Genomic DNA, 12,350 nt, shown 5'->3' on the forward strand with positions numbered 1-12,350 from the left:
TAGAAGGAATACTTCAGTTATCCCTTTGGGTCTGTAGGACAGAAAGCCCAAACTCCACCTAAAAGGCAGCCAGCACTCCAATGCCAGTCCAAGTGTTCCAAACAAGGGGCAACTATTGCCAGATCTGCTTTTCCAAGAGAAGCTCCAAAACCAGGCCTATGAAACTTTGGGATTTCAAATGGTGGCAATAACTTTTTTTTTTTTATATCCTCCACCCCATTCCTCCAAAAAATAAAATCCATGAGCAAACATTTACAGTCTCTGATATTTTGATTATAATCCCAGATTTGGAATCGAGGTAAGAGCACTTCATGTCTTTGCATATCAATGAATTTCTGAGCTTCACTGTCCTCTCCTGAAAAATAGGGTCATAAACATGAAACACAATAACAATACTTAAAACCAGTCCAAATACAGTGTAAGTAACTAAATAGTGTTTCCTATAGGTGAAGAGTGTATATCATCACTATCTGTAAATTATCTGCTGCAATCTTTGAAGAACCTAATTGAAGATCCCAGGGACATAGAGTTCTTGGAAGATTTAGAGCCTTTCAAATTCTGATTACTGAATAGTGAGTATTAAAGTCATTAGAAACCAAATAGAACCAGCAATAAAGAATGCTTAGCAATATATATTTAATGAGCTGAAGTGGCTCTTCTAATTAAGAGATCTAATAACTGTCACTAGTTAATGGCCACAGAAAGGCAGCAGAGTACACATTTAGGAGCGTAAGTTTCAGGGAAAACAGTGGCAGTGTCTAAAATAAGCTGTTAAAGACAAACCAAAGGGTTCTAAGGTGAGTTTTTCAAATCTAATATACTTGTATTGTCAGATTATAGACCCCTGTCAAACACTTAACAATGATTTTCATACCGTTTTAAGCAAATGCCAAAGAATACCAACCGCAATATTAGGAAAGGTCTGTTAAAGAATTGCTTTATTAATACAAAATACACAAACTATTAAGTGCTAAGAAATTCAAACATCTAAGTCATAGCAAACAGGTGGCAATTCAACATCCAAGGTCGACAGAACGCTGGGAGACTGCAACAGATCTAGAAGACAGGAATTTCTTACTCAATATCTGCAAACGCTTTAGTCCATCTCAACACAGACATTGGTTGTCAGTTTTACTCATAAATTCTTATTTTCCCCTTTGTCTAATGAATCCCTACCCCACCCCCAGCTAAACACACACACACACACACACACACACACACACACACACACAGACACACACACTTACTTCTTGAAATGTGGCTAAGATACCAGAACTCCCCTTCATTAGGAAATAACCTTAAGACATACCTGAAACTATTGTTCTTCGAGACCCACGTAGGAGCCAACAATATCACTAATGTAATTTATGGAAGCATTTATGTTATCCCATCAGAACAAATAGAAAACATACTGATGATAGCTTTTGACCACCAGCTTGAACAGAGTACAGGCCTCAAACCTTGGCAGTAAGAAGGTTCTGCCAATTCTGTGCTATTGCGCTCAAGTGTCCTGAACCTAGATTAGCTGTGGATAGAACTTGGAAATCTCATTCCAAACAAGTTTACTATACCTCAAGTTATAACCCAAGAAGCTTTATGCTAAATTTAATATTATTTTCTGTATCTAAAACTGCGTAGGGGCACCTGGGTGGCTCAGTGGTTGAGCATCTGCCTTTGGCTCAGGTCGTGATCCTGGAGTCCTGGGATCGAGCCTTCTTCTCCCTCTGCCTAGGTCTCTGCCTCTTTCTCTGTGTTGCTCAAGAATAAATAAAATCTTTAAAAATAAAGTATAAACAGAACTGTCCAGATTCCAGAATGATTTAATTTTACCTGAGCACTTGGGACTGAAAAACTACCAAATGAGAGGTTTCATTACTCTGAAACCTTATCTCTTTAGTTAGAAATAGAAATCACTTGTAGGCTAACCTTCCATACAATTCTGCCCCCACAATAACGGCAGTATCAAAACACAAATAATTCACAGCCCTACTAAAAGGGCACTTGCTCACTTACCAGACTCCCAGGATAGAGAAGGCATCTTCAGGGGTGAAGGGGGGCCCAGGTGCAACAGCTTTTCAAGTTCCCTCTCCTCATCAAGGATCATGAGAGGCACTCCATTCAAGGGGAGGTGTGCAATCTGGTGCTCTTCAGGCAGGTCAAAACTCTCAAAATCTGCCATCAAGACAAAGCAATTTATCAGGGCAATGCTTCTGAGAGTGGTCAGTAGCCCCACGGGGATCTGAGACCCTTACAGTGGGCCCAGGAGGTCAAACTATGTTCTTAATAACTTCAACACCTTCTGCTGTGTTGACACTTTCAATGATGGGACAAAAGCAATGATGGATGGAATTGCTGTGCTTTAGCACAAATCAAGAAGTGGCAATAAACTATATTTTATAGTCACTATATTCCTCAAAACCATTCACTTGCAGTAAAAAATTGCCAGCTTCACATATCACTTTATCATCTACAATAAAAAGTATTAATTTTATTAGCTCTCAACCCTGAAGAACATGTCTTTTTAGTATTCTGTATGATGACCATAAAGTACTTCTGTTGCATACCGAAGTACCAGGTGAGGTCAAAGAAAAAAGATCTGTACAATTATTTGGTTTGCAAGCTAAACTAGCGGCCTTTTTCCTGTAATACTATTTAGTTGAAATAACAGAAAGAAACTGGTTACTCAGACTTGGGTATTTGTAACACATTTTCTCAGAAAAATAAAAGAAGTCTATCATTTAAAGAAACAGTATTTATTGCCAATGATAATATACACAATCTCAAGGGGAAAAAAAAACACTAGAACTTTGGAAAACTTATTAGCTTGTCAATTTCCTAATATTTTTCTGAAGAGATCAGTGGTGACATTAATGAATGTGTGTTTGATATTGCATCATGAAACCCTTCAACATTTGGATAATCTACATTTCCCAGTGAATCATTATTTCTAAATGATCAATGTGTGATAAATGCAAAAATAAAAGATTTTCAAACTGCAGAAGAGCCCAGTGGATTTTATGGTCAGTATAAAATGTTCACTGATAGGGTTTCAGATTACACATCACAACCATACATTTGGAAACTGCCACTTGTTGAATTTTAGTGTGGTAGGAAAGAAAACTCTCCACACTTATCTGAAAAGACTATCGAAATGCTCCCCCCTTTCTTAACCACGCATCTGCATGAGGCCAGATTTTTTTCATGTACTTCAACCAAAACAAAGAGATACAACAGGTTGAATGCAGAATCAGAGGAGAATCCAGGTATTAAATTTTTATTTATTTTTTGAGAGAGAGAAAGAGTGCACACACCAGAGGAGGAGGAACAGAGGAAGAAGTAGACTCCCTGCTGAGTAGGGAGCCCAATGCTAGATAGGATCCCAGGGTCCTGGGATCATGACCTGAGCTGAAGACAGGTGCTTAACCCAGCCACCTAGGTGCCCCAACTGTTTTAAGTCAAATTAAGCACATTTTCAAAAATACAAAATCATGCCATTCTCCTGAATGTTTTAGGAAAGTTCTATTATGTTAAAAGAAGTTACTTACATTAATATAATGGAGGGGTTTTTATTCCCCAGGAACTTATTTTTATTTAGATTTCCTGCAGTAAGAATTAAAATTGATAACACACAAACAAAAGTTCTCTGGGGTCTTCACTAACTTTTAAGAGTTGTAAAAGGCAGCCCGGGTGGCTCAGCAGTTTAGCGCCACCTTCAGCCCCGGGCCTGATCCTGGGGACCCGGGATCGGGACCACGATGGGCTTCCTGCATGGAGCCTGTTTCTCCCTCTGCCTCTCTCATGAATAAGTAAATAAAATCTTAAAAAAAAAAAAAAAAAGTTGTAAAAGTCCTAAAACAAATTTGAGAACTATTAAGTAACAGTCCTCCTTATAATCCAAGTGCCTTGCTTCTTAGAATTATTTAAAATAGATTTTTCTTGGGGCACCTGCCTGAATCAGTTGGTACAGCAGGAGATTCTTGATCTCAGAGTCATGAGTTCAAACCTTACATCAGCCAGAGAGATTACTTTTTAAAAAATATTTTTTTTAAATTTAAAAAGAAAATACAACAGATTTTTCTTGACTATTAACAAAAATATTGAGTTTTTTCAAGGGGTATAGCCTTTCCTCAAAAGAACAAAGATGAGGGGCACCTGGGTGTCTCAGTTGGTTAGGCGTCTGCCCTCAGCTCAGGGCATGATTCTAGGGTCCTGGGATTGAGCCCCACATCTCAGCAGAGAGCCTGCTTCTCCGTCTCCCTCTTTCTGCCTGCCATTCTGCCTATTTGTGCTGTCAAATAAAATCTTAAAAAAAAAAAAAAAAAAAAGGAAAGAGAACCATCCTTTTCTGAAGTGTGAAAGTTCTCTAAAGCCTAAATACTAGGAACTACTCTACTGTTTTCAAGCCTGCTAAAACCCAGAACTTAAAAAAGAATTGGGTGGTAGGTGTCTACTTAAAACCACTGAATTATAAAAGAAACCATAAACAGAAGACTTCAGAGGAAAAAAGTCTGCAACCTAATAGTTCATTTCCTTTATGCACAAAAGCTATTAAGGAAAAGGAAAGAAAGACCTATTAAAGAAAAACAAGGATACCAACAGGAAGTTTAAAAAAAAAAAAAAAAACACTATAGAAGGCCAATAATCAAATATGCTCAATACACATACACACACTACAATTTAAAACAATGATACCCATTGCCTTTTTGATAAGGGTTTTTGAAACATCTGCTGTGAGAGATTAGAGGTGAAGCAGGCATCCTCAACCACTGTAGGTAGATTCAGTAATTTATGCTATTTTGGAGGGCAACCTGGCAGTATTGTTTTCCTCAAACACAGCATATTGTAGTCCTCCTTCCTGATCAATACGCATAAATCTACCTCATTTTCCTTCATGGCTGAATCGTAATCGTTAGTATGGAAACACTATTTTATCAAATCTTAATCACATACTGAGACTCAGCAACTACAGCTATCCTCACAAACTAACAACAATTTCGAGAATACCAACTGCAGAATTGTATTATATAAAAGCCAGAGACAACCTGGATGCACAGATTGCCTAAATGCCCTTAGGATGAAAGGGCAAAAATGCCAGCTCAGAAACCAATAAGGCCTTGTGTGATCTGCCCCCAGTCTCACCTGTGCTATCCTTTCCTCTGTCTTTGTCCCAGAACCAGTACAGGCCTTTGCTCTACCCCCAGATCACTGCACACACAGACATGCGGTACTCTTGCCTTGCCCTTCCTCTCCCTTGTCTGGCTCTCCTTTGATGTCCTTTAAAGCTCCACTTCCATGTCACTTCCTGAGAAAACTTCCTGCTCTTCCAGGGGAGGTTCAGTTCTCCCTGGTTGGCCTGTTTTTCTCCTTCTGACATTTAGAGTGAGAGGATTTGTTCAATGTTTGACTTTCCCTCCAAATCTTGGGCTCCTGGGCAGCCCCAGTGGCTCAGCAGTTTAGTGCTGCCTTCAGTCAGGGGTGTGATCCTGGAGACCTGGGATTGAGTCCCATGTCGGGCTCCCTGCATGGAGCCTGCTTCTCCCTCTGGCTGTGTCTCTGCCTCTCTATCTCTCATGAATAAATAAATAAAATCTTTAAAAAAAAAAAAAAAAAATCTTGGGCTCTCTTAGGGTGGAGCCTCTTATTAACCACTGCATCCAGAACCTGGATACAGTAGCCTCTCTTCATATGGAAATAAATCAAAGCTTGAAAAGGTACTTCTGTTAACAGAAAATACTTTGGGTACATGCAGCAGGTTGAAAGAATAAAAATGCATACATCATAACAGACTACGCGGATTTTCTCATTGTTCAACTTGACATAAAACTCACTTTCTAAAAGTCTTGCTAAGAACACTGTCCACTCTAGACTTGTTCAATGTTAGGGAACACATCTTATCTTCCTTAGAAGTTTTTGAGGTCAGGAACAACGTCCTCCACATCTTTGCACCAATGTCCCTTCTGACCCAAGATGATGTTCCTTACAAATAAATCCACCAAGTACATTTGTCCAGAGAAACCCAGATTCAGGCAGTCTTATTACAGTTAGAGGTCATAGGTCATATTCATATCCATATTAAATTAGAGCTGAATTGGATTCTAAGAGAAACTCAAGGCTAAAGCATTTTTGTGTAATACCAAAAAAAAAAAATATATATATATATTACCTAAAGGATTGAAAGGAAAGAATTTTTCTATTTCTGGATAGGTGTCATCTGAGGCAGGAACAGAGCTTTTTGCTTTGACAGTCTTCTCAGTCACCTAAAACCACGAAAATATGAATCAATGAAAGTGAAAAACTTTGTTTAGTACAACTGTACAAATGTTTAGTACAAGAGATCATAAGTCTTCAAGACATGTGACTGCTTCACCACATTTTTTCAATTTTATGCTGACTTCTAAAAAACCATAATCCTTAGTTCTCATAATTACATACCAATACAATTCAGCAAGCAATTCTAGGAGCATGCTCAAGAGTTAAGTCTGAAATTTAAGTATCAGCACCTTTTAGCCTAAGTCACCAAGACGGCAGTTAATTCAGAGCTAATCAACTCAATCATTCAACCTGTCAGAGAAAACAGGCATGAGTTACTCAAAAGCTAATTCTAGAAACCATTTTTGGCTTTTGGATGTGATTTCCACCCATGTTTCTCCATCAGTGTTCCCTTAATTATTTGCTTGGTTAAATATTAAGTTGAAATTCACACGCTGAGTAAGAGTCAGCAGGACAGTCATGGAAGTTAGAAGACTAGATAATTCCCTAGAATAAAATTGGCAGATAGGCAATCTGCAATAGTAGGCCAAAGCAGAAGCCTGCATATTCCTGACTCAAACTTATGTCACGTGTGCAAATCTAGAGGAAAATAGGGTTTCCCACACTTCAGTTCTGGGTTGCATTCTCATTTTTGCCACAGCCTTGCGATACTCGAATTTAACATTTCTCTTTTACTCAACTTAGTTTTTAAAAATGTCATCTTGTCCTAAAGCACAGAAGTCCTATTTTGATATAAAGTACTAGGGCTTTTTTCTAAATACATAACACAATTATTCAAATGAAATGTTAATGTACATGCTGAAGTCATCTTTCACAGCAAAGTCTCCTCAGTCTGGGATGCATGGACCTATAGCTGGTACACACATCCAAACATCGACATGCTTGCAAAGTAGAGTACCTGGTGCTTGCTCTAGGAGATGAAGATGGCAGCACCTGAGCTATATTAGCTCCGTGATCTCTGGTAAAGTATCCTCCCTCTCAGTACTTCCTGTATCCCTAAGTAGATACTATCAAAGAATCTGCTTCCACACTAGTTAAGGGCAGGTGAGGCAAAAGCATTCACCAGCTGCTTCTGAGACTTCTGATCCTAGGGCATAGAGGAAGTCCAGAGGGAATATGATTCCCTCCTCTTAATCTATGTTTGGTAGCCTATATTTCCTTGTACTCCCAAGACAGAAAGCAAAGTAGGATGCCGATAGTCATTTTTTAAGAGTCAAAGAGTGCTAGAGTGTTTCAACAGTGACTTTGCAGCCAACACTTACTTTTTTGGCAGAGAAGGTTGGCTGCTTCTGTTTGAGAGGTCCATTAGTCTTCACTGAATTTTCTGTGGCTCTGTTGACAGTTCCCAAGGCCTTTCTGGCAACTTTAGGTAAGGCTGCTTGAGCATCAAACATTTTGCCTACACGTGGTGTTGAAACCTGAGATCTCCCATCTAAAGCTTGGACTGCTAAAAAAAAAAAAAAAAAAAAAAAAAAAAAGAAGAAAAGAAAAGAAGATTATTCAGGGAACAAACACCCGTGCAATTTGAAGGCTGACCGTGTGCATAAACTTGGCCTCATTCTCATCCCCCACTTCTGACAGTGGCATGGCCATATGTCTAATGGTACTTCGGTTCTGTGCCCTCTTAAATACTCCCTTAACTAAGATGCTGAACATGAAAAACAGACCCGTGACAAGCACTTTGCAGCAGCAGTATTCCAACGGAGTAGCTAACCGCCTCCCCCAAGCACGGGCCACGCCCACCTCTGGAGGCCAGCACCTGCGCAGACGGCAGCCAGGGTACTTACGAGGCCGAGACCCCAGCTTCAGCCCGTCCTTGGGAGCCGCACGGGGGCCTGGCTCTCCGTTCTCCTTATCAACGAAGATCAGGGTAGCCATTCTGGACTAGCTGCGGGCGTGAAACGCGCATCAGACCCCGAGGCTTAGGGAGGGGGAGAGAGGGAAGGTGTGGCACAGAGCAAACTCTACCCAGGGCGGGTCCACGCCAACACTGGAGCTGAGGAGCGAGCGAAGCCCGTTCTGGAGCCAACAGGCATTTAACCCAGCTCCTGACTCCTGAGGCCTGCGTCGGGGGCTCCAAGTCCCAGAAAAGTCGGCGGTTTGGGGCTCGCACGGGTCCTGCTACTCGGCGGAACCGAACTGCCGGCGCCGCGCACGCAGTCCCAGGCCGTGGCTCCACCCGGCTCGGCGCTACAGACGACCCCCGGCCCCCCGCCCCCTCGCGGGACCCGCGGGCCCAGCCGCTCACCACCTCGCGGTCCGCCCGGTCCGGACCGACAGCCAAGCTCCTCCGAGACTGAGCCTCGGGCCCCCTCGCGGGACTCCGAGTTTAAACCACAACTCGCGCTCCTATTGGTCCATCCTCCCAGGAGGCGGGGCCGGGGGTGGGGCGAGGCTCCCGGAAGGACCAATGGGAGGGGCCCAAGCTCCCGCGGCCCCGCCCGTAGAGCTTCTCCTGGGAAGGAAAAAACCAAACGTGCTGACCCCTTTACTTCTAGGTGTTTTGAACCAGCAACTCACAGAGATTGAAAGGGAGTGAACATGGGCCTCAACTCCAGGAAGTCAATGATCATTATGATATCAAGATACAGAATTTGAGTTGTTTTTTTTTTTTTTTTTTTTTCCTGAGACACGTGGCCAGGAAGTTCTTAAATGAAAAGATGCTGGGGTTGAGTCAAGGCAAAGTGGCAACAGAACTATTTTCCCAAAGTCTTCAATTAACTATTTCTCCAAAGAATAAATAGAGCATATCAAATAAAAAAGAAGATGCAGAACTGGAGGAAAGGCATTGGCAGCCATTGGAAAAATAACTGGGGAACTACGGATACATACAATTGTATTTCAATTAGGTATATAAAAAATGCTTATATAGTCAGATACTGAAACCACTCCTATTCCCTTTAAAGAATACTAGCAGAGCACGGTTAAAAGTTAGGAAGCATGGGACACCTGGGTCTCAGATCATGACCCAAAGGACCTGGGATCAAGTGCCCCCCCCCAAAAAAATGTCTAGTGGGGAGCCTGCTTCAGAACTCTCTCTCCCTCTGCCCCTCCCCCCATCGCGTGGGCCTGCTCTCACCCTCAATGATAAATCTTTAAAAGTTAAGAAGCGATGTAAAATACAAACAGATCAAACAGTAATGTTTGAGTCATTCTGTTGGGCTTGTGATTAAGAATGGATGGACTATTCCCTAATTGCTGAACTACCGTCAATATTTCAGGCTAGGATGCTGTTTTCATTATAGCATCAGGACTATGACTTATGATTTACAACAATGTGGATGAACTAGAGGATGTTATGCCAAGTGGAATAAGTCAATCAGAGAAAGACAATTATATGATCTCACTCATATGTGGAATTCAAGAAAAAAAACAGAGGATCATAGAGGAAAAGAGGAAAAAATAAAACAAGATGAAATCAGGGAAGGAGACAAACCATAAGAGACTCTTAATCATAGGAAACAAACTGAGGGTCACTGGAGAGGAAGGGGGTGAGAGGATGAGGTAACTAGATGATGGGCATTAAGGAGGGCACATGATGTAATGAGCATTGGGTGTTATATGCAACTGATGAATCAGTAAATTCTACCTCTGAAACTAATAGTACACTATATGTTCATTAATTAAATTTAAATAAGATTTTTTTAAAAAGAAAATAACCTAGTGGTCACCAGAGGGGAGGTGGGTGGGAAGCTGGATGAAATAGATGAAGAGGATTAAGAGCACACTTATGGTGATGAGCACTGAGAAATGTATAGAATTGTTGAATCATTACATTGTACACCTAAAATTAATATCACGTTATGTTAATTATGATTTAATTTAAAAAATATCAAAAATAAGAATCTGGCTTATGAACAAAATGATGATCCTAAGGAGTACATAATTCAGGCTTCTCTTCAAATTCTTTTTTTTTTTTAAATTTTTTTTAACTTTTATTTATTTATGATAGTCATAGAGAGAGAGAGAGAGAGAGAGGCAGAGACACAGGCAGAGGGAGAAGCAGGCTCCATGCACCGGGAGCCCGATGTGGGATTCGATCCTGGGTCTCCAGGATCGCGCCCTGGGCCAAAGGCAGGCGCCAAACCGCTGCGCCACCCAGGGATCCCTTCTCTTCAAATTCTGTCATTTAATGGGACTTATTTTAAACTTTTAACATCTTAACAATACATTCATCACAGCTGCCTAGAAGAGCCTAGTGGCAGAGGGCACAGAGTTGGAAAAAGATCTGAGGAATAATAAAAAATATTGATAAGGAATTCCAATTTCCAAGATATGGGGAGAAATTGTGCTTGGAAAAATTAACGACCTTTTCCTATTTCTATAACAAATGGAAATAGATTAAACAAACACGAGGTAAAGGAATAAATTCAAAAGACCTAGACTGGCCTGTATCATCCAATCCCTACTCCCCACAGGTCACTAGATACATTCTAACTTGCAGGTACGTTAGGAGAGAGCGGTTGAGCCTACATTATTTCCCATAAGATTTAACACTACACCTGGCATTGATCCAGTTCTCAATATGTCAGCTCATTGGCCCTTCTTCCCTGGCATTTCAGAACCAAAATTGGCTGAATGATTAATTCATTCAATAAATATTTACTGAATGTCGATTAAATGCTAGACACTGGGCAAGGCATCAAGAAGAAAATATTCTAAGAAGGTAAAGAGGACAAAAAAGCCATTCACACCCATATGGACCCTCCCTTGTTCTTTTTCTTTTATTCTCTTGCCTCTCCTTATTTTCTCCCTCTATCTACCTCTAAATGTTTCAACTCCATATTGCATCATCAGCACACAAGTGTTCACTTTGGAACCGAATCTGTATAGCACCTACAGCTGGGAAGTGGGGATTCTCTATCTCCCAAGGTCTTTGAGTGCAAGATTTGTATCTCCCCCAGTTAAGTCTTCCCCTTACAACAGGAAGCACTGTGTTTCTCAAGGTCATGTAGAAACTGTAAAATGCTATAGCCACCCCCTCTTTTTTTTTTTTAAAGATTTTTATTTATTTATTTATTTATGAGAGACACAGAAAGAGAGGCAGAGACATAGGCAGAGGATCAAGCCCCGCATCAGACTTCCCCCGAGAGAAGCCTGCTTCTCCCTCTGCCTATGTCTCTGGGATCATGACCTGAGCCACTGAGCCACCCAGGTGCCCCAACTACCCCCTCTTTGAGTGATTCTTGTTTTCTCACCAATGATGCCCCAAACCCACTTTACTATTCCCTATTATTACTAGATTACCCAATTAGTAACCACCCTCACCTTATAATAGTACCTAGATCCTAATCAATCCCCGTTTATTCTAATCATGATTTACAAACAGCAACCCATCTAGAGAACTGAACACGTGCTTCCCTATACTTTTCTCCAAGTCCTCCAGGGGGAATCCAAACCTTACAAAGCCTTCTCCCTTCTCTTCCAGTACATTATATGATTCGTCTGGGAGATGTGTTCCCTGGCTTGTGCCTGGTGATTTTAAAACAGGCCTCAACAATTCCAAGCCAATTTCAGGAATTATTTAAAGAAATAAAAACAAAGTGTAGGTGATCCAGAGACTACTCACTTTCAGGCTATTCTCTGACCCTTTCTATGACTTCACCTGTTGCCCTGTAAAATCAAAATTAATGTTTAAATTCCTAAACTCTTGGCACTGCAAATTTTTAATAAGAAAAAAATGGATTATGAGGGGGTTTTATGAAGCATGGGTGTGAGCTATTTTCACTTTTACTTTTTTTAAAGACTTTATTTCAGAGATAGAGAGTGAGCAAAGAGCAGAAATGGAGCAGTGAGGAAGAGGTAGGAGGGGGAGAAGCAGACTCTCCACAGAGCAGGGAGCCTGACATGGGCCTCAATCCATGAACTCCAGAATCATGAGCTGAGCTGAAAGTAGACACTTAACTGACTGAGCCACCCAAGCACCCCTCACTTTTACTTTTAAAAGCAATATATACTGGGGCGCCTGGGTGGCTCAGTCGGTTAAGCGACCCAGTCTTGACTTTCAACTCAGATCATTATCTCCGGGGCCTGGGATCTAGCCCAGAATTCAGCTGTGCACTAAGTGAGAAATCTGCTTT

The 12,350-nt window shown here is 41.1% G+C and overlaps 1 protein-coding gene across 7 annotated transcripts; it reads right to left on the bottom strand.

Moving 5' to 3' along the window:
• Positions 1-921: 921 nt before the first annotated feature.
• Positions 922-8,649, bottom strand: PTTG1 (PTTG1 regulator of sister chromatid separation, securin). Of its 7 annotated transcripts, none has more exons than XM_077895657.1 (6): positions 8,519-8,649; positions 8,058-8,158; positions 7,533-7,714; positions 6,164-6,257; positions 2,014-2,172; positions 922-1,056 (listed from the first exon to the last, which is right to left on the bottom strand). In XM_077895657.1, exons 2-6 carry the CDS (start codon positions 8,146-8,148, stop codon positions 980-982), a joined length of 603 nt encoding a protein of 200 aa, XP_077751783.1. In that variant the 5' UTR covers positions 8,149-8,158; positions 8,519-8,649; the 3' UTR covers positions 922-979. The 7 variants fall into 7 exon arrangements, with proteins under 7 accessions (XP_077751783.1, XP_077751778.1, XP_077751781.1 ...); XM_077895652.1 differs by having other exon boundaries at positions 7,533-7,717; positions 7,938-8,158; XM_077895655.1 differs by having other exon boundaries at positions 7,533-7,717; positions 8,519-8,648.
• Between the last annotated feature and the right edge of the window lie 3,701 nt (positions 8,650-12,350).

Source organism: Canis aureus, chromosome 4 (assembly GCF_053574225.1).
Source record: "Canis aureus isolate CA01 chromosome 4, VMU_Caureus_v.1.0, whole genome shotgun sequence".
Taxonomy (NCBI): Eukaryota; Metazoa; Chordata; class Mammalia; order Carnivora; family Canidae; genus Canis; species Canis aureus.